This window comes from Micropterus dolomieu, linkage group LG06 (assembly GCF_021292245.1).
Source record: "Micropterus dolomieu isolate WLL.071019.BEF.003 ecotype Adirondacks linkage group LG06, ASM2129224v1, whole genome shotgun sequence".
Taxonomy (NCBI): Eukaryota; Metazoa; Chordata; class Actinopteri; order Centrarchiformes; family Centrarchidae; genus Micropterus; species Micropterus dolomieu.
In genome coordinates, this window is record NC_060155.1 from 14,847,976 (window position 1) to 14,874,169 (window position 26,194).

Below are 26,194 nucleotides of genomic sequence, written 5' to 3' on the forward strand. Positions count from 1 at the left end.
AGATGTGAGATTGCCAACCTACATGCCAGGTTTGGGAAGTGTTATTATTACTGCCCAGAAGCCAAGTGATGATGAGCTGGATACCATATTGTGCCAGACAGATTTTACTATAACAAGAGAGTATTAATATACTCCTTTTGTCTGTTTTATTATTTATTTAATTAGGTATTGTTTTGTCACCGGGGCAGACAGGGGGGCAGACATGGGGATGGGGGGGCACAAACAGACAGCACAGAGAAAGGACAACACCTTCAGATGGTTTCTGAGACCCAGATACTTTTAGGGCACAAGAAGAAGAAGAATCTTGACAGATACAGCTTTGCTGCTTGGACCCCTAACAAAATCCACATCAATCATCTAATCTAATCATTTTTGACAGGAAAAAGCGGTTTTTGTATGTAGGTACAGTAGTGTGCACTGTGTGCTTTTCATAGAGCTCTTCTGCCCCCTGCTGGATGAAGTTCACTCATCAGGAAGCTGCTTAGAGAAGAAAAGGAGGGAGTGTTTTTACTCCTGAAATTGCAAGCAGATCAAGTACAAAACCTTTCAAAATAATAATAAAATTTTTCTTGTGGGTCCGTATTTCTGCACATTTTGTCTATGTTCCTTCCAGCTCCCACATTTATTGATCAAAGCCTTGTTTTAACTCACATAGAATATTTCAAGTCTTTGTTTTCCACCAGCATTCTACAGTACACTGAGAAAAAAAACTCTGTTTTGCTCACAAATTAAAAAGAAAATAAAGAACAAGGAAAGAAAATGCCTAGAATTACCTGTACAAGGTCAATTCTTGTTTAACAAAGGTGACATTAGTACTGATAACAACTGCTGTACTAATATAAATCTATAATAATTCATATTTATTGTAATTCTGTGGTTCACAGGCAGCAAGCCTACATCAACATGATGTATCTACTGCAGTGCCAAGCTTCTGGTTTCACATTTTTCTGATTTCAAACTGTCAAAATTACATATGAGTAATTGATACTTTTCCTCAGTGACTGCACGGGGAATGGGCACCATAAATCACACATACTAAAAATATTAAACAAGTGTCTGTACCCCTTGGGACACATTGGAAATGTCTTTATCAGTGATAGAATATTAAGTACATACACACCAACTAATAGGAAAGCTGCAGATAGAGCAATGCAAACTTGATGTGAAGCATTACATGTTAGGGACTTGGAAGGTGTCGTAGTCAAGTACTTTAAATGTCAGGAACCAGACATTACATTTTTATACTTTCTACATGGCTTTGCCTTTTTTTCACTTTAGGACATATCCCCAAAGTCAGTCAAGGTCAAACTAGAATTTATTGTCGCTCTCTCTATATACTCAATGCACAGAGGAACAAACATTGTTTTCCCTCTGTGCCTCAGTGTACAATGAAATTGAAACAAACAGGTACGTACACAAAAAAACAAGAAAAAGGTTTAAAAATACTACAATGTACAAAGTATTAATTACAACATTGAACATGTTTTGTTCCACTTCTACAAAGCCTTTATTCTGGTCCTCAGTTTCATTCTTTACAGTGTGAGTATTATCTGATTGTTTTGTTTTACAGAGGAGATCCTGCAGACCCACATAGCCCATTGGTGGTCTCCAGACGGCCTGCGTCTAGCCTACATGACTATCAATGACACTCTGGTGCCGAAGATGGAAGTTCCCTTTTTCACAGGAACGCCGTACCCTGCCAGCTTGGAGTATCACTACCCAAAGGCAAGTCTCCAGCCACATTCTCCTACTCACTGTTAGGCTGAGCAAATTTAAAGCGGCTGTAAGTGATATTTTTGTAATAACAACTGATCAAATGACAACTTGAAAACAATGTGACAATGTGAAAGGTGTCGCTCGTAGTGATGAACCTACCGTGAATTACCACCCCTCAGCTTTAGAGAGCTGTATAGTGACTTTCAGCTCATGATATTTCCTTCAGGAGTTGGTGGAGACCAAAAGTAGAGCTAAAAGAGAGTTTGTGCCTCTCATGCATTAGCATAAAGTCTGATCACAGAGGTAACCATTAGTTTCTCTAAAATATAATAAACGTGCTATGTTTGAAATGAACAATGACCTTCTTGACATCACCAGTGAATTATCTTTTAGAGAAACTGATGGTTACCATTGTGAATGTATGCTAATAAGTACATGAGAGGCACAAACTGGGGCAACTTGATGTGTAAATAAGCAATGGTTTGTTAACAAGTTGCTTACATTGTGTTGTGTTCAATGTGTGTCAATGTTGTGTTCATAACATGTTTCTGGTGCCACTAAGGCCAAAAAAAAAAAAAGTTATTGAAGGATTAAATATAATAATATTCCATCAAGCTGATGTTGTTATGCATAGTGGACTTTAATATATAGAACATAATTAAGTTTAAAGACAGAAAGATGATTCCTTACTGTCTTAAACTGAAAGTTAGAGACAGTCTGACGTATTTAGTTTCGCCTTGGCCTTTGCAGGCTGGGGAGGAAAACCCTATAGTGCACCTGTCAGTGGTGAGCCTCAACGGTCCCCTGCACACCGTGGTGATGAAGAAACCCGATGACCCCCGAATAGGGTGAGTGACAGCCCAACGGCGCCTTATTGTGTTTGAAGTAACAAGCACCAAAAATAGCCCAGCAGCTTTTTCTTTTTTAAGGCAGTCGAGATAGAGCTTGACAGTGGTGGTGATGTATTCTTGCCTTTTCCAGGAGAGAATATTATATCACCATGGTGAAATGGGCTACCAGCACCAAACTGGCTGTCAACTGGCTGAACAGAGCCCAGAACAACTCTATCCTGACACTGTGCGAGGCTACAACTGGAGTCTGCATCAAGGTGAAACGTTCTGCATTTGTTACTTGGCAAAGTGCGAAATCTGCTGTCACTGTGTGTTTTGTGTTTGTTAAATGTGTTGAAATTGTATAAGATGTTTTTCTCACTGTCAACTGATCCCATGAAAAAGACCAAAACCAACAATGCATTTACTGTATCAACCCGCTAACAAGTATTGCCTGTAGCTAAAGCCTGTCATAGCTTATTCCTTTGTGCTTCAGACATCTATTGTTGTCCAAAAACTATTAAAAACACATCAATGAGCAGCATTGTTGCAGTGGGCAACTCGGTCCTTCACTACGATGAAAGTGGGCACTGTAGTTTATTTTTAGTCAATCCCACATAACTGTCCTATTTAATCCTGTTGGGGTAATGTTTGCTAAAAACTACAGTCCCCCAGCTGTTTTAGGAAATTATTAACCTTTTTTTAAACATTGAAGTTTATTTTCATGACCTGTATTTTTAAAATAAATTGTTCAACATTTTTGGAAATACTCCTATTCCCTTTCTGGTGGAGATGAGAACATCTATATACCACTCTCTAATCTGTCCATTAAGTGGTCTATTTAAGTGGTGAATACATAACCCCCGGTAAAAAGGCTTTTTGTACACGGGGTACAGGTTAAACAAACAACATTTAACATGTTGATGGCCAAGCTCTAGAGGGGCTGGGTGGGGTAATTTGTTAGACTCAGAAAACTCATACTCTTGTATTATTTTCAGAAACATGAGGATGAGAGTGAGAGCTGGTTGCACAGACAGGTATGTGATAGAAACACTTCCTCCCTGTTGTTGCGTCTTTAGTTAAAAAAAACAAACAAAACAAAAAACCTGCGTGTGTGATGGTGTTTGCTGAGTATGTCTGAACTAAGTATACAGGAAATGGAAAAGCTCTGCAGGCAAGATTTGGGACACAAACTTCATACACACTTGCACAATATATTATTCTCTCCCCTCCGCAGAATGAAGCACCGCTCTTTTCCCAAGACGGACACAAGTTCTTCTTCACCCGAGCAATCCCTCAGGGTGGGAGAGGAAAGTTTTTCCACATATCTATGTCCACCTCTATGGTAAGAAATCGCAGAATTATCCTCATGATATTTGTGTTGAAGTTTTGACACAGTGTCTGCACGGTTTCACTTCCTTCTAGCCTAACACCAGCACAGACATACTTCAGTCCCTGACCTCTGGAGACTGGGACATCACCAGCATCTTGGCCTACGACAACGAAAGGAACCTTATGTAAGGCATTTTGAAGCAATTTTATACAGAAACATCATGTTAATTGTGTTGATTTTAATGTTTGGATGTTTTCCAGATACTTTCTGAGCACAGAGGATGACCCCAAGCGACGGCACTTGTACAGGTAGGATCCTGTAAGGATCTATGAGTACTTCTGTGCTATTAAAGCTGCACAATGATATGTAACTCAGTGCCATCCCACAGTGCTGACACAATCCCTCCGTTCAACCGCTGTTGCCTGTCTTGTGAGTTTAACTGCGGCTATGTGGACGTTTCATTCAGCCACAACATGCAGTACTTCCTACTCAACTGTAAAGGTGAGCATACTTTGAGAAAGTCTTCTGCTGCTCAGTAGAAAGTGTAATTGAATTAGTGCTCCACATCTGGTTGAGAACTTATCGAACTAGGCACTAGCACATAAACTCAAACCCATACTGGATCCCTCTGATTAGCCACAGAAATAAATGTCTTGTCTGACGGCATGCCAACACTCCTGTGAGCACTGCTGAGCTGCTGGCAGAGAGTGTGTGGGGTCTCTCCGTTTTGTATTTGTCATATGAAAATGAGGCCCAGTGGTTAGAATTGTGTTGTTGTTGTTTACTGCATATTCCTTGTGTTCCCTGGAGAGACTCTGTCATTGTTTTGTTTTGGGGTTTTTTTGTGCCCTTGTGGCTTCAACACAGGGGCACAGCACTGCGGTTTCTATGGAAGCTGATTTGTTTAGGGGGCTCACTCTAGAGAGGAAAAGTGCCAGTGGCTTTCTTCATTAATTGGATCTTTGGAGAGTAGCTCCATTGTGAAATAATAAGCTACGTCCTCATGGGATGGAAGTAGATTATTAACTGTAGAGCTGGCTGAGAAGTCTGTTTGAAATCAGACAGAGAGATGCTTCTGTTGCAGAGGAGGATTGGGTTTCAGAGGCTTGATTACTGGTATGGTGGAGGCACTTGAGCCTGTCGTCCGTGCCTTGTTACGTGGAATTTAATCAACCTCTATTATCGCATCCCTGTTAACTGTTTTCCTTCCCTGAATTTTTCTGTGTAGGTCCATTTGTACCAACTGTGGCTATCTATAGCACCGAGGACAAACAGAGTGAGTATCGCCTGGGTAGTGTTGTCCTCCTACATCACAATGTTCAATAAATTGTACTGAATTCTCTGCAGAAACGTTTTCATTGATAAAATAGATTTGTAACTGAGAGAATGTAACAAAGGACCTGTTTAATCTGCCTAACTGCAGAGGTGTTTGACGTGGAGATAAATGAAAGGGTGAACGACACGTACAACAACATGCAGATGCCTAAAGTGGAGAACAAGACCATCGTCATAGACGACTACAGTATGCGCCCATGCTCATGTTGAATTAGTGGATATGGAATTACAGCCAGTCATCTTGTATTATAAGATTCCTGTTAACCTTGTCCTGTCTTTTGTAGCTCTGACAATGCAGATTCTGAAGCCAGCTGGATTTGTGGAAACAGCCCATTACCCCTTACTGCTGCTAGTGTAAGTATGAATACATTGGTTTTCATTTCCAAAAGATATCTTGATTCGGGGGGCTCACAGGAGTCATACTAAAAACAGAATGGTCAAAAAGTGTGGGATATCCTGAGTTTAATTCCATAGTATGAATCAAGATCCAAAAATGCTGGATTTCTCATAATGCAACTCAAAGGGGTCTTTTGTTAGACTCTGTCTGCCTGGTAAAGGCCTGTCTCTTTCAAACTACTGCCTCCAGTTTGTAATACAGGCTTTCTTATAAGAAATATTAGTCTCCAAGCCCTAACCCCAGAGTGCCCTTTTAATTGGTCTATTATTTTTTTATTGGTCTATATCTTCATAAATCACTTAAATGACAAATCGGTCGCTAAAATAGTTGCCAATTAATTTTAACAAATGGGATCCGGAATAGTTTCAGCACTACAATATAATGCTAGAAATATAATATAAACTAGAAAGTCCTGCACTACATACAACATTTGTTAAAAGATGGTAGCATTAAATTATTAAGACTGTTAAAGATAAGTTAGTTCAACTTCATGTTCCTTTTTAATAAGTTGTGGTGTAGTGTGTATTAGACTGTTTATTAGACTTGCATCGCAAGGTGTTCCTTTTATTTTGTCCACTCCTTGTAGCTGTCTAAATAGTCTGATCAGTCTGTGTTGGTGATAGGGCTAGACGATATGGCCAAAAATGTTATCACGAGAAAAAAGTTTCATATATTTCAATATCGATAATTATCACAAGAAGTATAAGAATCGTTATTTCTTTTTTCTTTATTTTTGCTCCTGAGTGAAAGTTGAAGAAACCTGATGGTTAATGTGGTTTAAACTTTTCAAACAGTGGATCATATCACAAATCTGAGTTAGAACATTCAAAACAATAATGATAAAATCTTTGTCAACAAATACGCATGAGTAAAATTAAGTAAAAGCTTTTTTCAGTTCCTTTTCCTCAACAAAATATACATCTTAATATAAAAAAAGTCCTAATTCATGTATGATTCAAGTGAATAAAATTTGTTATATTGTTATTGAAAAAAATTATATCACGATAATTATTGTCGTTGTTTTATTGTTCAGCCCTAGTTGGTGATCTGTTTCTCTCATTTGTAAATTATAAATCACTTTGATGTTAAACCCTCTCTTTGTCTAGTGATCATGCAGACAATAACAAAATAAAATGTGTCTTCATCTTAACAAGATTCCCATCTAAAATGAATCTCTTAGAAGTGTGTCTGAACAAACCACAGTCATGTCGGCCATTTTAACAACTCTTTGTCCCGTCTGTATATTCCACAGGGACGGCACACCTGGTGGGCAGATGGTGTCGGAGCAGTTCCAGGTGGACTGGGCCACAGTTCTGGTCAGCAGCTTCAGCACCATCGTCATCCGCTTTGACGGCCACGGCAGCGGCTTCCAGGGCACCAACTTCCTCCATAAAGTCAGGAGGAAACTGGGAAAGCTAGAGGAGAGGGACCAGCTGGAGGCACTCAGGCAAGACTTCTGCTTTAACTGCAAAAAATGACAGGGGTAAAGGCCAAAACACTGCAAGTTTTTCCAATTCTCTTTCATTTTTAGGTTCATCTCCAAAGAGCCTTACATTGATAAGACTCGAATGGGCGTTTATGGAAAGGTATGGATATTTCAGCTATCTGCATGCCTTCATAGAGAGACATGTGCTTCTTGATGTGTTTCCATATGTCCCCTACTTTTGTTCAGGCCTATGGAGGATATTTAGCCACGATGCTTCTGAGCTCTGAGGAGTTCACCCAACTAAAATGTGGAACAGCAGTCTCCCCCATCACAGATTTTGAGCTATATGGTATGACCCCCCAGATATTTTCTGTCTATGGATGTGTAAAAGATGTCATGCTCTTGAGACAGTGTCTGAACTAAGTTTTTCTTCTCCAAATCGCAGCATCTGCATTTTCAGAACGATACCTCGGCTCAAAGACAGATTCCAGAGTATATATGGTGAAGTTTGAATGTTTCAGTCTCCTTATCCAAATCATGCAATCAGATGCAGATGTTAAGCCATGCTGATGACATACGTGGTGGATTTTCCTCTTTCTCTTTCCTTCAGATGGCAAATTTAGCACACAGAGCGGGTCAGCTTCTGCAGAAGCAGTACTTGATAATTCATCCTACTGCTGACGGTAACAGACATATGTTTTATTTTTATTTCTCAATACTGCAGTGAGTGAAACACAAACTATTTAACTGCAGTCAAACCCTAATGTGTCTCTTCTTTTATCTGCTCCACTACCATAGAAAAGGTTCACTTCCAGCACACAGCCAAATTTATCAATCATTTAATCAGCGAAAAGGCCAATTACACTCTACAGGTGAGCAGTTGGTTTCCTATAATCTGTAGCGGTGATGCTTAATAACATTCTCCTGATGTTATGATGAAAGCTCTTATTTCTCAGAAAGAGATGAATCTAGTGCTGAAATGATAAATTGCTTAATCGATTTTAAAATTTGATATTTGATTGTTCATTTAAAGAAATACTCATGCCCATGTGTACATTGAAATGTTAAATTAGTCCTCCTGTCCATACTAGCTGTGAAGAGATTCCTTCCTAACATGAGCCCCATGGAAATGATGGGGGACAAAATCCAAAAAACTCATTCCCTGCAACAATGTAATCTTATATTCAGCCGAAGCTAATATGAGGCCTCACCAATTACACAGATCAAGTCTTTGTGTTTCTTTGGACAGGGGCTGGGGATTTTATACTAAACAGACTTACATTTTAAAGAAACCCACTTGATTTGACTAACTTAGTCTGCTGAAGCTTCATACACTGAACAAAATTATATGCCCCCATTCATCATGAGCAGAACTCAAAGATCTAAGACTTTCTCTATGTACACAAAAGGCCTATTTCTCTCAAATATTGTTCACAAATCTGTGTTAGTGAGCACTCTGCCGAGATAATCCATCCACCTCACAGGTGTGGCATATCAAGATGCTGATCAGACAGCATGGGTATTGCACATGTGTGCCTTAGGCTGGCCACAATAAAAGGCCACTTGTGCAGTTTCACTGTATTGGTGGGGGGGTCCAGAAACCAGTCATTATCTGGTGTGACCACCATTTGCCTCACGCAGTGCAACACATCTCCTGCACAGAGTTGATCGGGCAACAAAAGTGTTGTGTTTGTAATTTTGTTCAGTGTATTAGCTGTAGCTGAACTTAAAATTGCACTTTCTCACAGAACAAGGCCTGTTTGGGCTTACAACGACCAAAAACTGTTTCATTATAGTTTGCAAAACAATGTCACTACAGCATATATTAGTAACTGTGTCTTCTTCAGTAGATAAAAAGTTTGTTGGAATTGTAGGCGTTCAAATGTCCTTTTTTTTCAAGCACTTTAAAGATTTTTTATACATGCTTAAAAGTTGACTTGAGGAGATTAACGCTACAGAGCTACTAGTGGACTTGTGCCAACTGCTGTTTCCAAGGTCAAAAATTAACTTTCAATCTAAATGTGGGCTGCAACTAACGATTATTTTCATTATCAATTAATCTGTAGATTATTTTTTCATTTCATTGTTTGGTCTATAAGATGTCCACTCCAGTAATAGTCCAGCACCCCCAAAATAATCAACTTACTAGTATGTAAAACAAAAAGCAGCAAATTGTCCAATTGCAAAAGCTTGAAGCTATTTTTGCTTAAATCAAGTATCAAAATTCTTGCGGATAATCTAATCTAATTAACTAATCAATTATTTGGATAATCGTTTTGACTTAATCTCCAATCTCAAAGCTTCGATGTAGATATGGGCTTTTGATTATGACAAAATAATGTGAACCTGTTCTTTTAAGTTGATGAAGTCGCTGTTTCCAGCTACAAGTGTGAGATTTAACTTACTGTAAATTTAATATTTGGTTGTTTGGATTGTCAGTCTCCTTTGGCTCTGGAAAATATTGCCAACTAAATCAATTACCCAAAAAATTTAAATAAAAAAGATGAAATAATAATGAAAATATTGTCTGCTGCAGCTCTATATTAATTCATTCCTGGGTGTTTATCTACAGATCTACCCAGATGAGGGACACTTCCTACACAGTGATGGGACACAGCAGCACCTGAGCCAATCCCTCGTCAACTTCTTCGAGGAGTGCTTCCGGGAGCCAGAGATCCTGACAAACGACCGCCAGGAAGACGATGAGGACAACAGTTAAACCTGCTCCTCTTAGAAGCCCCGGCCAGCTACTACAGCACAATATGCAACAGATCTTTACAAACCAATCAGCCCAAACCACCTGCTGTCCAACCAGATTTTAGCTTCACTCTGAAGTGCAGCACCTGCATGTGCAAAAAGGGGCCTCGGGCCCATATCCCCTCTCCTCACCTTGCGCTGGCTGTTGGCGAGGAAACCAGAAACACCAAATAAATCTCAGATGTGAACAGTCACTGCTCGCTCTGCTATTGGAATACATGGACTAGCTCTCCCTCTGGTGGACAAATAGAGGATCAACATAAAGTCCAATGGGCAACGCGTCTCCTTTCCAAACCAGGCACATTCATTGAGCGCTTTGCAGCACAAAATATCCCCTGTGAAGATAATTTCATTAAGCTGAAATTTAACTTTTGAAAGGCTGCCAGATTCCAGTGAGCTTGCAGACCAACTTACTGATTATTGTGTTCATGATTACTGCTACTTGTTTCCCAGAATTTCTCTGTTCAGTGTCGTGTCTGAGTGGATGTCTGACTGCATCAGTCCTTAGTTGCTTTACAAAATGAGAGCACAACGTTTAACTTGTGTTGTGCTCAAAAATTCTAAGTGTCTATAAAAAAATGGTATGAAATCATTTTCCCTCGTATTTCTGAATTGAACTCTTGTTCTTTTAGTCACTGTGCCTTACTGTGGGTGAAATGTTCATGTTAGGAGCCAACATGATACTGAAAATGAGTAAATATAGATAGGTCTGAATTGTGCATTCCATTGATATCTCAAAACCAGATCATGATTTTATTTTCCCTTAAAATGATGGCCATTTATTGGTGAGGGAAGTTGAAATCACAAGGTATGGCACATTTTATCTCAAAACATGGAAAGAACACAATACAAAATAATTGTATATCTGCTTAAAAGATGGTATTATACTGACAAATGTAAAGTATTTAGTTTGCAAATACAGTTCTTGATATTTACCTTCCAAACTGACATACTGGTGAGTTAACTATGCTGAATTGTCATTATTTTGTGAATTAATTTGTGTGTAAATGGCTTGACTCTCTCCCCATGTCATTTCTGTTAGTACCGTCAGTGGTTTCTAGTCAGCTAATGTACAAAGTGTACAAATCTTATATTGTTTAAGTCTTTATGTTGTATGTGCAACTTGTATATAAAGCATTTTGAAATGTATCATTTGTTGGCTTTGTCACTTTAGTGTGTAAACCAACAAAGTATGTGTGACTGCTACCTTGTGCTGCAATGTGTTGTCTAGTTTACTTAAGCCTATACCCTCTTGTGTGCAGCAGAAGTATTGCAGTACCATCGAGGGCTGAGATTTGGAAGTGAGGAAGAGCTGCATCTGCAATCAGCTGCAATCTTATAAGCAACTGAAATAACAGGACTTTTTCAGGCCTCACACCAGGAGCCTTAAACTGAAGCATTAAAAAAAGGATGTCATGACAACTGAATAATACTCAAAAACCACTACATGCATTCTAGCACTTATATATTTTACCATGAAAATCATCAATCTGAATTAATGCGGCTTGAATTCCCCTCTTTCAAAATTTCAGAAGGTACTTTCAAGTGGTACAAATTGCAAAACATGCTTGTATATATGTTTTTAATCAAGCCTCGATATCAGGTTGCTCAAATCCGATGGGTGAAATTCAGACCAAAAAAAAGATGTCCAGGCTGCTGAGGATAATCAGTCAGCCCTGAATGGAATCAGACATCTGTCCTATCAGGTTAAAGTGCTCAAACCTCAAAACTTTCCATGTTTTATAATTTTGTTGTTTGTTGTTTTTGGCACTGATTAACCAAAACAGATTTCTGCAAATCTAAATAAACTGTCAAAATCCACAATAAATACATAGATTGAATATTTTAACAAAGTCATGATCTAAGAAAGAGACTTCCAACTGAGTAACTGGAAACATCACAAGCTTTCATCTAAATTTATAAAAAAAACCTTGAATTCCAACTTTAAATATCCAGTGGAGATTCAATTTTGAAATTAGGAATTTGGTTGTATATGTAAGATTTTAATTATTCTGGCCTTTCTTTCCTCATATATATTACTGTGATGCTTTTCTATGATGCAGTAACAAAAAAAAACAACAAAGAAAAACATACTTGACCATTGACAAAATTTATTTCCAGTGTTTCAGGAGTCTGTGCACATCGCTCTAACAATCAGGGGAACGCAGCATTGGTACAAACGTTCCAGCCCATGTTTCCTCATGCAGGGACCTCTCTCCACAGAGATGTCCCAAACTGCCCACAACACCCACACAGGCCACATGAGCATCATCATCTCACAATACTGTACTTAATCCTGCAATTTGATGGAAATGAAAGTAAAGCAGCTAAAACATGGCATTTATATGTACATTTAAGTTACTTATTTTACAAAGAATATTTAAAATTCAAGTTCTGTTAAAATCAAAAAATGAAAAACAGTAGGAGAAAAAAGAAAGTATAAAACATGTTAAGACCAGAGTGGAATGCCTAAGGAATGGAAGCTCGGCATTTTGTTACATAACCTGTAGAATGACGGAGGTCGACAATAAAAATGTCATTCACAGTAACATCTTCGTGTCTCAACAAAGACAATATGGCACCCTTAACATTTCATTGTGAGGCACTTCCTATTGTGAAGAAACATGATTTTCTGATTTGTTTACCCATTTTCTTTTTCTTCCACTTTGCAATCTAGCGCCAGACACCGACAGATGTGTGAACCATGAACACGAAACACAACGTCTGCATCAGAGGGATGTTGTTCACTGCTCTTTAAACCACATAACTGGCATGAATAAGAACTCCGTTTCTATTTTGCATAAGTCCAGTGTCTCCTTGTCACCTTTTGTACCTTCGGAAAGGCCCCTTTGACAGCAGAGAGCTTGTAGGCAGCAGACCACACGCAGGCTGTACCAAAAACACAATTCAAGTACACAGAAAAATAGGGATATGTACACTTTCGAATGAAACAAGCATCTAAAGCTTTTAGTCAGTATTACAGCAAGCATTGTCTGTACATTCTTCATTTGGTTACTGAGAGACTCACTGACTTTAAACATCGCAACTTTCTTTACACAAAAATAGTTCCTCTGCAATACTAAAAATCTGAACTCACTATTTCACTATTACCTATTCCTTCTAAAAGTCAGCTCTTCCTTAAAGCCCCTTAGCTAAACCTTTCATCTTAACTTGAGTGTCACGGTCAGCCTTCTTTGCACAAACTTCACAGGCTCATGGTTTCATGAGCATCAGGTCCTCTCGTCTTCAGCATAACAAGGATTTGTATTAGGAGGGAGGAAATCCTCCTGAGCCATCCCAAAGTCAATTGTCATTTTAAAAAAGTAAATAATAAAAAAAGAAGATATAAACCTTTTTGTTTCATGCCTTCTACATGAGCAAGATCAATGATCCCTGTGTGCAGTAATTCTCTTTTCACAAGCACGCACACACACACTCCAGACAAGTTTTGTATAACATGCTCATTCACTAACATTGATCACACAACAGACATTATACTGACAGACAGTATGTACACATCTCACAGACAGAGAACATACACAGTCACACACACCAAACACTTCTCACAGATACTGATAGAAGCGCGAATGGACCACCTGGGAACTTGAGAGTTTATGTGGGTGAGCGGTGGCAGAAAGGCTCAGGTTTTTACTCTGGGGGACATCCCCGTTCAGCAGCTCAGCTGGACGATGTGGGGGTTCAGAAGAGGACGAGGCGCCAAGGTTCTGGGAGTTTGCGCTGCACATCCCACCCAGCTGTTCAGAGAGGTCCAGGCTGACCTCGGGATTGCTGGTGCGGTGGCGCTCGCGGGCAATCCAGTCCCTGATGGAGAAGTCTTGAGAGCTGCACTTGGGCTTCAGCTGGTCCACAGCTGACAGCTCAGACCGAGAGCCTGAACCAATGCCAACATGCTGCCAGTCTCCCAAAATAGACAGCTCTGCAAAGTCCCTTTGACCGCCCATGGTGTGTCTGCGTCTGATGTTCTTCTTCTTACTGCGGCCCTCCGGGGACCGGCTCCTCTGGCTGCCCACACCAAACATGTCATCCGCAGACATTCGCAGACGCACCTTCAGTCTGTCAGTGATCTTCAGCTTCCACGCAGGCTCTGTCTTATCTAATTCGCTACGAGATGAGGAGATGAGGCTGCCCGTGGAGCGGCCTTTGGCTGACCCCAACACGCGCGATACTTCCTTATCGCTCCAAGCTCCATCCAGTGAAGACTCGCTGTTGGTTTTCTGTTGAGCAGCTTTCTTTCTGGAGAGAGTATCGCACTCGATGAGTCTGTGGGAGGGGAGGGGACGTGGGGCCTCCTGTAGTTCTCGCTGGTCACTTTTTCTAACTGTAAACACCGACAGGTCACTCTCACTGTCTGTCTCCATCTGCCTTCCCTCGCTGATGAGCTCACTTCTCTCATCGTCTGCATCATCTCCACCCCTGCTTTCTGCCACAGACTGCACTTCTGGACTGAGGGTGCTTAGCTCAGCTCCAGTCAGGAACGTCATGGAAGAGGTGGTGGAGTAGTCGGAGGTGATGGAGCAAACCTCTGCTGACAGCCCGCTGGGGCCTGCTTCTGGACCCAGTGCCACCGTCCTGCCTTGCCTCACTCTGGGCACTGATGCCTGAGAGCTGGTGCTGTTCATTGTACCGAGGTCAGACACAGTATCGTCGTAGTTGGAAGGCGGGTCAGACAGAGAGGACTGGTGAGCCATCGGCATGTGGTAGCTGAGGTTCGGGGAATGGGAGGGTGAGGCGTAGGGGGAGCCGGTTTGAAGGGTGGAGGAGAGGTGTTCTGGAGGCAGGGAGGGAGAGGGCTGCGATATCAGGCTGCTGGAGAGAGACTCTTTCCTGTTGGTTTTGTCAAGCTGTTCCTCTGAGCTGCTCCTGTGCTTCTCTTTCTCACTGGTTTCATCCGTCTCCCCCTCCTCCTCGGTCCGGCTGGCCGGGGACCACAGAGACTGCTGCTGGTTCTCCTCCGGGAGCTCCTTCTTGGGGAACACACCGTCCAGGTCGTCATCTGAACTGCTGGGATGAGCTTTGTCCTTGGGCTTCTTACGCTTGCGGCTGGCGAAGAAGGAGGAGCGCAGCATCTCTTTGCTACACTGATCCTTCCCTGACCCCCACAATCCCTGCTGATACACAACCAAAACAGCATTAAAGACGGAAAGTAAAGGGTAGGTGTTTTTGTGTTTGTGTGACTAATTGGGACAATTCTTTTTGGAATAAGTGCTTGTTTTTGCTGCTGACAGGCTCAGATTGTTAATATAGGTTAATACAAGATTATGAGAAGGATCACCACAGAGACAGAACTTTTTTTAAAGAGTTAGATCCTTTTTGTTTAAGCAGAAACTGTCACTATATCGCTCTTGTCAAAGCCACCAGACTCCATTGACAAAAACAGTAATTTTACCTCACAGAACACGGGTGTTGCTGGTCTACCACTGCCTCGGTTAGTTAGTTTGTGTGTGACTTTGTTGTTGTTTTTGTGTATGTTATTGTGTTTTAAAAGGGTTAAAAGCACCAAAGTCACACAATAACACAAACTGACCGAGGCAGCAGTAGACCAGAATAAACTATTTTTGTCAAGGGAGTCTGGTGGCTTTGACAAGAGTGATAGAGCGACTGTTTATGGTTAAACAATAAGGAACTTACTCTTTAAAAAAGGTCTGTCTCTGTAGTGATCCTTCTCATAATCTTGTCAGACACCTGTATAAATAATCTGAACCTGTCAGTGGCAAAACAAAAGCACTTTAGTGGAATTACTTTGATGAGACGCAATTGCCTGAAAGATTACGTTGCAGCCCCTTCTTTGCTGCTACTTCAATACTGGTCCAGTTTCAAAAAATGTTGTTCGAATTAGTTGTCACATTGACACAAAATGTGGAAATATACGCTCCAGGTTGAAAAATACCGAAGTTACTCTAAGAATATAAAAAGAGCAAAGACAAAGAAATTAAGGATTTTTTAAAAGCCAAAACAAAATAAGTGGACCTTACCTTTGATTTGGAGGAGTCACTACATGCTGAATCTGTATTAAAGAGACGAGAGTCATTAGTAAACGTATGCCAACCTCATGGCTGGCTAAAAACAGTCAACAAGATAAAGAAAGAGAAGAGGCAGAAGTTTGTTGTGAGTGAAACTGACAGACACGATGAGTATAATGAGCGCAGCTGAATGAAAGCAGATGAAACATTTTCGGCTCAGAGAGAGTGACAAGAGACAACAGGATGTGTAACCACACTAAGCAGTATATGGAAAAGTGGAGAGAGTGGCAGAAGAGACCTGAGATGAAGGACGAGAGGAAAGGAAGTGAAAACCCAGCAGTAAACCAGGACACAAAAAGCAGCTCATGCTCATGTATCGATGGAACGACGGCACATCACGGACAAACACGCCACTCACAGAGCATCACATGTAGCCATCAACCAGCTGTAGGCATTCTTGCCCAACTCACAGACAGCACAGAGGAGAGGGAGTGATGAGTTTGCTCTGACTGAGAGACTTAAGGGACCTGAGCTGAACAGATCAGTGAGTGTGTGTCGTGGCTGATACAGCTGTCGCAGGCATGCCTTAGTATGATGGAAAGATTGCGCTTACTCCAAGCTAGATTAACTCCTGTGGCCTGTCAGTCTCGACAACATAAAAGGCAAAACAAAGAGTTCACATAACTTTGTCTCACTTTGCAAAAGAGAGAACACGCAAACTACAGCTAACAAAGATCCATTAATAGCCCTTTTAGACCAAATAGTTACAGGAGCCATGGAGCAACAAGAACTAAACTCAGGAAGTGAAAGTCCTCTTTAAAGCATCGCTGTTTGCATTTCCATTGTATCTGAAAAGCCCAGCAGATTAATCGTGGATGGAATGAATGGATACAAAGGAGACCAGGAGAAGTGAAAAAGGTGACTGAAAACTACAGAGAACGTGTTATGAAAGTTTATTTCTGCTTTACAGCATAACCATGATGACGTATTCAGCAAACTTTCATTTTAGACTCGTCAGGAAGCCGAAAACGAATAATAATAATAATGATAATAATGTTATTGTCAACATCAGACATGACAGGAAATGTCCGACCGTCCTAATGTTGTTACTAGTGGGATCCAGTGCTTCCTCTTTGTTTGAATAAAGCTGTAGGTAATGGGTACAAGCCACGAAATTGACAAATCAGATACATTCAGCACTGCAAACTTGCCCCGACAGTTCCAGGGTCATCAGAAAGTACTGCTCCCGGAGCAGGGACTTTTTTGAAACCAAGAACTTAGCAAGGAAACTAAATGTAGCCTCTTGGTCCTCTGGTCAAAATGCACGAAAAATTCCTGAATTCCTCAAATGGTTCCTGGGCTCCTAAAATTTTTCCTGTGGTGGAAACGGGCTATTAATGATCTATCCAGGATTAAAATGTGTGTCAGTGCTGGGTAGGGAGAGAGTGTGAGGGACATATTCGTGACTGATGGTTGTCAATGTTTGTCTGTAGTTGACAATGTGATGTTTATAATGTTGAATGAAGACAAAGATTCTAAAACTGGGACGTCACAGAAAAACAAATCAAACAAAAAGACACACGAGGAGGCACCTGAAACATAAAACTACCTGTCACGGCAAATACCACTACATCTACATGCCTGGGGTCCCATCCACTGCTATTTGACTGCATGTGAGCCTCTGCATCAACAAGTCACTGCATATTTATCGGTCTGGCATGTGGTTGTATATGTTGGTTTGTTTGAGTGTAAACGCATGTGTGCTGGGGCAACATCCAGCTCAGTCCCACCATTACGACCCCCACCCTCAGACATCATGACAAGAGTATGCTACATGACCGGGAGAGAACCTGAGGTTGACCGTACCATGCTACTTGTCCTTGCGATCAGCTTTAGAGACAACAAGAGACAGCAGAAGGGCTTTCAGAGAAAGTACAGCAGCATCGCTCTGTATCCCCTCAATTTAGGGTATTGGTATAAATATGAGACGTGCACACCACAGGAAAAATGACAAACATCGACTTCTCTTTCTTTCTTTTTTATCTTTTTTCCTCCTTTCGCCCAAATTTAAAAGAGCTGCGGGTTTCTGCAGACTAGGCAGCTACACTGGGCACAACACTCGTCCTTCTTCCTACAGTCCCAGCTGTCCATCACTGACAAAACAGAGTCCATCAGTGACATCATCGAGTGATAGACGCCGCCCACTTGGCCTGTGTCAAGATTGGGTAATGTGTGAGTGCTGGACAGGGATAAGGGAGAAAAACAACACACTACACACAGAAGGGCAGAGGTCAGAAGGGTTAAAACTTCCATTGTTTCTTTTTGTTTGTTAGATTTTCTTTGGTAAAGAACATGCCGGGATTATGTGAGAGACGAGGAGGAGGGGAAGAAAAGAACTGAAAGAAAAGGAGTCGTCGTCTCAACACAGGTAAAGCACAGGGAGAAAAAATGACTTGAGCAAGAGGAAATAAAGAGTAAAGCAAACAAATGAACAAAAATAAAACTTGGACAATTTTATCTCTTTGGGCAAAAAAAACCATTGCAACAAAACAGCTGTAGATCCAAAAATAAGTAAATTAATTTAAAAAGGGCTCAACATACTGCAAGGTATTTGTCAACAATTTTTCAATGGTTAAACCGCAAATTATAATTCATTGAAAAATTACTGAAAAAACTTGCATTAATGGAAACACAAAATTTGGTAGACTTGTTTTTGCTCAAAGCATTTAAAATTATGGAAATAGGCATGAAGTTAATTGTCTTAGCATTCAAAATTAACACACTGCTAACATTTATTCTTAAAATAAGGCTATAGCATAAATATTTAACACTTTATTTTGCTGTATTGATATTAATGTCACATAGTATTGCTGCCATGGTAAAATTTGCTGCATGTAATGGTGGAGTGCTGATCCTACGAGAAAACTCTCTCAGATTTACCTGAGACTTCACCCGGTGAAGCTGCAGTCCGTCCGATGTTGGAGAGCAGGTGGTCAATATTGGGCACAGGCTGAGACTGCACTGTGCTTTCCTGCTCAGCTGTGGTCTGGAACCGTACATGGAGGGAATAACAGAAAGAAGGTAAGTGACTGAACAGAACATATACATGGGGAAAAACTGTTGCATTTTATTTAAAGCTGCATTAATTGATTAACTGAAAAGATGGTTTTGGTCTCCATCAACTACTGAGAAAAATATCCTCCACCTCTGCTGTGCTCCACTATGTTCACCAGCTACTTGCTAAATTTGTCTTTGTTAAAAAAATCTGCGGCTGGAAACGAAACTGATGAGAGCGGTGACACTGAACCAAAACAATAAGGCTGCTGGCCTTAAAACAAAAACAATGAACTGAAAGACACTAAAAGACTCTAGGCACTAACTCTCTGTGAGTTCATCAATACAAGCGACACCTTTCACATTACAGTCATTTAAAGCCATCGCTCATACAAAAATGTTTATTAGTGCAGCTTTAAATATCCATATGTATAAACTGCACAGCATAAGATTAGGTTTTTCATGACATGAAGGGAAAAGGAAAAGAAATGCTTTGCCACATACGACAGGGTCCTCATCACAGTCATCAGTGAAGAACCAGTCATATTGCTGAATGAGGTTCTCAACTATCTTGCACTGGTCTGGCATGTGATTGACCATGTTGGCCATGTTGTCCTCAGAAGTTCTGACCAGCGTAGGACCAAACACAATTGCCAGGTTACGAGGCTCCATCTAAACAGACATGGTTAAGACAAATCAGGTTTAATAAAATAAACCGCAAAGTTACACTGGATTTCTGGAGGATGGTAGGGTGTTACCTAATGATATAAACCTAACAGTTGTACCTTGTTCTTTTCACAGTGGTCAGAAACCTTCTTGAGGTGAGCACAAAGAAATTTCAGAGTTTCAAAGTGATAATCGGGTAATTCTTGGATCTGCAAGGATTGACAAAAAAAAGGGACAGAGTTTCAGGATTAGTTGCCTAAATGAGAAGCTATTCAATGCTGCTAAAATTAGATTTTTCACTCACCAGCCTCTTGAGCTCCTTTAATCTCTCCACTGAGTCTTCTGTTCTGTTGGCTTCAATAAAATCAGCATACTTTTCTGTGAATAGGGAAGGAAAACCTTTACTTAGAATTGTAAAAGGAAGAATCAGGCAAAAGAAAATCGTAACTCCAGCTGTCTTCATCATGACTTTGAATGTATTTACAAGGTCTCACCATTTGTAAACAGAGGTTCTGGAAGTTTTCGGAAAAAGGACTTCAGTAAACTACTGATGACATTGAGGTCCCGCCATTTCTGCAAAGAAGTGAAAGATTGATAGTGCTTTAAAGTTAAAGCAGTCCTTACAGTACACATCTGTCACTGCTAAAGTGTGTCGTCAGTAAAGTGGCACGCTGTACTGTGCAACCAAACTGTCAGTCACTCACGTCTTCCTGGATGTCAATGTCAGTCATGCCTTTGCTGTTGAGCTCCTCCTGCATGCTGGAGATGGCAGCATTGTTGCCAGGGACCCGGTAGATTCCTGTGTACTCCAGACCCCTCTCCTCCACCACCTTACAGCACACCTCCACGATCAGAGGGACAAACTGCACAACACACAACAGGAAGACATTAGATCTGATAAATCACTGAGCGAGTATGTTGAATCTGAACATTTAAGCAAAACCTACAAACTTTTCATACAACGCATCATACAAATCAGTGTCTCCTTCAGCCAGTCAAAGTGGGCTACCCTAGCAAGAATTAGTGACCGCTTTGGCTGACAGATTGATGTAAAATCAATATTTTAGGTGTATGGAAGCAACCTGCTAGTCACATCATCTGAATGCTAAACTAAATTTTCTCTCAAATACATAAAAGAGAGATCGAGACTCACCCTGTTAGTCTGTGAAGCTGGACAATCATCAAGCCGCACCCCAAACGTGACCCCGGCTGGAGTCTTTTTTTCAAAGGGCTTCCGCATGATCCCTGCAATGCCAATTTTCCAAGCTGCTCTGTCCCGTGGTGGACTGGAGTCATCTGACAGAGTAAACACACATATATGCACATAAATTACCCATCTGGGGTTAGAAACGCCCTCTAACCCCTCTAAATGGAGCTGGCATCTTTACCTTTCAGCACCCTCCGCTCCTCTCCTGATTTGGGTGAATGAGGGCTGTGGATCCTGCTGTCTGTTTTACCTCCCAGGAAGGCTTGTTTGATGCTGAGGGTCTGGCGGGTGGTTTTGGGGGAGGGTTCAGACCTGCTGCTGGGAGTGCTAATCCAAACAAATGAAAAGGAAAAAAAAAACAACCCCCCCCCACAACTATCAACATTGGCATATAATTAAAATGGATAGATGTGTGGTCCAGTACTGTGGTTGAGCCACAAGGGGACACATGGAGTCCTGCATACCTCATCATGTTATATTCTTTGATCTTTCGACTTATCAAGTCCTGACTTGTTACGGCAGCATTCTGTAACAATAGACAGAAATATATTAAGGACAGTCAAATACATTAAATACAGTTAAAACTAAGTTTCTTCTACGTTAAATGCAGGTTAATTTAGATTTTTATTTCTATGATTGAACAATTGCTTGTAAACCCAACAAAATCATATTCTCAAGATGTCATTCAAAGTCAGTAATACATACAATTCTATTCTCAAAATAAAAAACAAAAAACAAAAAAGACAACATAGTAATAACATCCGCAAATCTAAAACTTCTACTCTGTGGTAATCAGGAAATAGTCACTTGTTTGACAGACTGGTTTGACTAACTGACTGGGCCACAGCCCAAACTGGTAAACTGCAGACAGGCCAAAAACTGTACAAATGAAAAAAATTACAACAATTTGTCTGGACCTGCTAACTTCTCCCAAAAGAGAATATTAAAAAAAAAAACAAAACAATATGTCCAAAGACAACAAAGCTGCCTATACCCAGCATGACAAAGAGAATTTCAACTTTAAAAGGCCTGGGGTTAACAAGACTGCAGTGGAGTTACAGATGTAATAAGAAAATGTGCATATTTTCTGCATTAAAGAAATTATTATATGAGGAACCTTTAATTTAAATATTCCTTGGCCTGATTGGATTTAATGTTCTGATCATGGGTCAGAATGGGCTACGCTGATATTAGGGTCTGTCTTACTGGGCCGTTTCACTGCAAGTATTTCAATATGTACACTTAATTTTCCCTACTTTTTCCAAAGCATTGAAAATCCTGCCTAATCGTGTACTGCCTCCATCTCGGATACCGGAAAGAACTCTTGCCAGAAGATATCATTTAACAAGGTCTTGCTGAAAGGCAGCTTACTAATTGGGTCTCAGCCTGGAATTGAATTTTCCACCTGTGTTTTTTGTTCTGTTCAGGTCAAACAAGTTTCCAGTGACACCTTATTTGAGCTTTTGTTGGGCAATTTTAAAATAAAGGCTGTAATCCTCTCAATTTCACTGGCATCTTTATTGTGTTTTATTCAAAGACAGACTTTGATTCACTTTATTGTTAACCTAATGGGTGTGCCTGTTGTTTCCTACAAAACTATAGTGAAGTCTGGTCTAAACTTGCTTGTTTTTCCTGTAACCATAAACAACTGACCACAAGTGCCATGCTCTGCCTTGATACCATTGTACTGGACAGAATGATGATGTCCCTGTCCTTCTGTGACTTCAGGACTTCTATGGGTGTACGTTTCTCCAGATCATCATGTGGTAATAATCTTGACTATAGAACACTAGGGTCTGGCTAGAACACACCTCTTCATCTGGGTTACTATTTTCCTGAATGACTCGGATCCAGGACAGCATTTCGTCCCTCCCTTCTGCCTGGAACAAATACTCGCAGTCTGAGGTGGTGAGTCGCAGCACATTCTTGCGTCTCGTGTCGCTATAGGAGATGTCAATCAGACAGGCCTTGATGCTGATTCGCAGTGGGTCCTCTTCAGATTGTGACGAAGCATGAGACAATGCCTCCTTCCTGTCCTTGTAGAGGGTTAGGGTGTGACCTTTTAAAACAGCATACAACTGCTTCCATGATCTCATTCCTCCACCAACACGCTGCAGAGACAGAGAGACAGAGAAGTACTTAAACATCAAAACATTACTGATATATATGGCTGTTAAATGAAAGCATGAATGTATCGGCATACCTTGTTTTTATCTGTACTAAGTTGCCTAAAATTGAGCAACCCTTCTTTGGAAGAGTCTGTAAAGATATCCGAACAAGAATCCCTTCGAGACCCAGAATCCCCAGAAGATTTATGCCCGTCCAGAGCCTGCAAGTGTGAAATCAAGACATTTTTAGCTGACAGCAGAGGGTGACATGTCAAGTGAGTGAGAGAGGAAGATGACATGCAGCAAAGATCTCTTCATAAAATCAAACTGGGGACCTCACAGTTACATGGTCACTGGGACATCCCGATATCTAAAAGAAAGTTGTGTGTCTCATTACACTTCCCAAGGAAGCCAGACATGTAACGTGAGAGATCAGCAAAGCCTGTCTGACTATAACCATAAAATCACCTGCCAAGAAACACATCACACATCATTATCAAGGAGATTAAAGGATTACTTTAAATTCATGAGACCTGTAGGTTGTGTTATAAGGTCCATATTTTGACTCATTTTACACCTAACAACCTGTGTTCACATAAGATTAATCCATATTACATTTGTAAAAATATGCATTTGGCAGTCCTAAAGCAAGTTGATTGTCAGTCAGTGCTGGAGGTATTTCACTTATGTTTACTTCCTCAAACCTAGATCTAATTTCTCTTTCTGTTAGTCTTGTTGGGTCTCTAAAATTACAGAGAAAAAGAACAGACTTTCCATTAAGTATCAACAAATATTTAAATTTACAATTGGTCATACTAATTGACCATCTGTTCAGGTTGCTGCAGCTATTTACTTAAATATCTACATCTTCAATGCTGCTGCACATGGATTTCTATTTGCACACATGTTTATAGATTAAAGAAGCATTTCAATGCCAAGTAAAATGGGGCCACTGTCCGAAAAGGAGGAAAACAAATATAAACAGGGTACCAGCAAAGAAAACCAAAGTCAAAAGTTGGATATGACAAAAGAAAGTACCATGTTGTGAGTAATTGTATCATTCCTCACCTTTCTCAGTCCCCTGAGACTGGGCATATGCTTACTGGAAGATCTAAAGAAGTGGAACAGCAGACAAAGGCATATTTTTAGCCAGGGACAAATTCAGACTGGTTGATAACCCATTACAAATGAGAAAAAACTAGCAATGACCCAATCCTAGTGTGCACTCACCCTCTGCCCACTTCCTGGTAGTCATCCAGACCCTCGTCGTAAGATTTGGACCGCTCTGTTTTGCTGGCTGATTCAGATTCCAGTAAAGCACTTCTCAGGGACTCTATACAATGATAAAGCATTTGGTTAAGTTATGACTGTTAATGAGGGTGACATTAAGCTCTCAGAGGTTAACAAATGTTAAAGAAAACCAGTGGAATGAGATTATTTCAACAAAATACCAACAATAACACTGCACGCTGCATTAAGGTGATTCACCTGTATTTACTGAGCAGAGTGTCTAAATGAGTTCAAAGAGTAACTAAGCACTACACCAAATATGTCAAAAGCTCGAGCTAAAGAAACTAGTACTAGTAATACCACTAGATTGAAAGAAAATTAGTAAATGACAATTTAGAGTGTAATCATTTAGATAATTTCATGGAAAAAAACAAATATTTGACAGATTTACACTTTGTTCTTGTCAAAGTGACTGATACTACTATATCAGTAGTATAGATTTGTCAGTCAAGCTTTGACTGACACATCTATCACCCAACCAACCCAGTGCCTTTTACCTTGGTCATGTGACAGCTGACGGCGAATTGGAGGGCATGGTGAGCCTGGAATGGAGGAACCTGTAGTTATGGATGGTGCAACAGAAATCACAGCGGAGGGTGGAATAGGAGCGGCCTCCCGGTCAACACTGGGGCTGATAGGCTCATCTAGAATGACAAAACATCAGCTTTTATTCTTTATTTCCACATTAGCTTATGTCTCTGAATTTTTAGCATCTGTACATCAAAGGCAACTTCATTAACTATCATCTGTGGGATTCAGGAAAAAGTGTTTCCGCTACTCCCATGCCACACCACAGCAGAGAGTCAAGTTCTTCTTCTGACATGTTTTCTGAGAGAGAAGGAAGTTCTTAACTATTGAGTACCGCCCATTCCTGGCACTTGCAGCCTGAAACAGCTCAGAGTACAAAGCTGCTCTCTGCAGCCGAGGGGCTTTTGGAGCTAAATTTAAAAGCAACTGTCCTAGTTCTAGCCTGTAACCCAACTTTGAAACGGGGCAAAGAAAAAAAGGATGTCACCATCTCCCTAAAAATGCCAGAGATGCAATGTCAGGCTACTTTACTAATGTTCTGCCCATCACTGATGAACATTATTTAGTAGAAACAACTTTAAAGTCTTCCATCTTTATCTACTCTCTCCAAAATATTGGATGACCAATCTACTATCCATGAATCAAATTTTGCATATGCGGCACAAATACATCAAAAAGAACAGAGCTAGTCAGGTTTCTTCAGCTGCTGGTTTAGCGCTCACGCTCCCCACAAGCCATACACTTTGCAGTTTGCTATTGCAACACCTGAGGGGTTCTTCCCCAGACCCAAACTGTTCACCAGCAACATCATGAAGTGGTCAAGACATGCACACTCTCTAGTCCTATGTACAACTAAATCAGATATGATCATTCTCACTCTAAATTAGAGCTGCAACGATCAATCGATTAGTCGTCGACTATTAAATGAATTGGCAACTATTACAGAGATAATAGATGATCGTTTGAGTAATTTTTTAAGAAATAAAAAGTAAACATTCTCTGATTTCGGCTTCTTAAATGTTAAAATAGACTCAAATACTAACCACTAAAGACGAAATATGACCTGCCTGTAGATTAGCTGGATAACATGATGGACTGGACTATGGGTCCAAATTACCTCAACTGACTAAGGCCTGGACCAGTGGGCTTTCAAACAGGCCATTGATGGAGGCCCAGCAGCTAACACAATCAGGGCACTGTTCTCCTGGGCCAGGGCACCAATCCCAGAATGGTGGTGTTGCGGCATCATCACTGTCACTGCCTGCTTTGTCTGCACCTGGCCAGTCAGGCCTCCTTAACAACCAACATTACATGGGCCACTGAAGGAACGGAGGAAACACTGTTCCACAAGTGGGGGGACCTAAAGGACCCTCTTGTACATCCAACTTGAAATTTTTACACATTACCTACGTTCAAGACCACAAACTTTAAATTTAGCACTGTGTGGAGAAGAGGGGGTCACGTGACCTAGAGTAAGGAAAAGTGCAATAAGATGAACACCTCTCCACAAATTTGTCCAATACTAATGCATTCAAGTTAACTCTGATAAGTTAATGTATCTATGTT

General features: G+C 40.6%; 2 protein-coding genes across 6 annotated transcripts in view; one reads left to right on the forward strand and one right to left on the reverse strand.

The window, feature by feature from the left end:
- Positions 1-10,943, forward strand: part of LOC123971918 (dipeptidyl aminopeptidase-like protein 6) — a 39,270-nt gene extending 28,327 nt beyond the window's left edge. Inside the window, exons 9-26 of the mRNA XM_046050996.1 lie at positions 1,571-1,725; positions 2,467-2,564; positions 2,698-2,824; positions 3,545-3,583; positions 3,784-3,891; positions 3,972-4,063; positions 4,140-4,187; positions 4,268-4,380; positions 5,108-5,155; positions 5,303-5,401; positions 5,499-5,568; positions 6,864-7,058; positions 7,143-7,197; positions 7,284-7,386; positions 7,483-7,538; positions 7,648-7,720; positions 7,836-7,909; positions 9,610-10,943. Coding sequence (XP_045906952.1) covers positions 1,571-1,725; positions 2,467-2,564; positions 2,698-2,824; positions 3,545-3,583; positions 3,784-3,891; positions 3,972-4,063; positions 4,140-4,187; positions 4,268-4,380; positions 5,108-5,155; positions 5,303-5,401; positions 5,499-5,568; positions 6,864-7,058; positions 7,143-7,197; positions 7,284-7,386; positions 7,483-7,538; positions 7,648-7,720; positions 7,836-7,909; positions 9,610-9,756 — 1,700 coding nt within the window. The 3' untranslated portion in view covers positions 9,757-10,943. The remainder of the gene's footprint in view (positions 1-1,570; positions 1,726-2,466; positions 2,565-2,697; positions 2,825-3,544; positions 3,584-3,783; positions 3,892-3,971; positions 4,064-4,139; positions 4,188-4,267; positions 4,381-5,107; positions 5,156-5,302; positions 5,402-5,498; positions 5,569-6,863; positions 7,059-7,142; positions 7,198-7,283; positions 7,387-7,482; positions 7,539-7,647; positions 7,721-7,835; positions 7,910-9,609) is intronic.
- A 945-nt stretch (positions 10,944-11,888) lies between these two features.
- arhgap21b (Rho GTPase activating protein 21b) overlaps positions 11,889-26,194 on the reverse strand; it is a 36,726-nt gene continuing 22,420 nt past the window's right edge. For 4 of the 5 annotated variants that reach the window (XM_046050991.1, XM_046050994.1, XM_046050992.1 and 1 more), the window contains 16 exons: positions 24,598-24,744; positions 24,041-24,143; positions 23,879-23,921; positions 22,906-23,031; positions 22,514-22,813; positions 21,167-21,228; positions 20,884-21,029; positions 20,649-20,791; positions 20,200-20,358; positions 19,990-20,068; positions 19,800-19,873; positions 19,615-19,704; positions 19,334-19,501; positions 18,716-18,821; positions 15,788-15,819; positions 11,889-14,923 (listed from right to left, as the gene is read on the reverse strand). In XM_046050991.1, coding sequence (XP_045906947.1) covers positions 13,358-14,923; positions 15,788-15,819; positions 18,716-18,821; positions 19,334-19,501; positions 19,615-19,704; positions 19,800-19,873; positions 19,990-20,068; positions 20,200-20,358; positions 20,649-20,791; positions 20,884-21,029; positions 21,167-21,228; positions 22,514-22,813; positions 22,906-23,031; positions 23,879-23,921; positions 24,041-24,143; positions 24,598-24,744 — 3,344 coding nt within the window. In that variant the 3' untranslated portion in view covers positions 11,889-13,357. The remainder of the gene's footprint in view (positions 14,924-15,787; positions 15,820-18,715; positions 18,822-19,333; positions 19,502-19,614; positions 19,705-19,799; positions 19,874-19,989; positions 20,069-20,199; positions 20,359-20,648; positions 20,792-20,883; positions 21,030-21,166; positions 21,229-22,513; positions 22,814-22,905; positions 23,032-23,878; positions 23,922-24,040; positions 24,144-24,597; positions 24,745-26,194) is intronic. The other variant, XM_046050995.1, reaches the window with a different exon arrangement.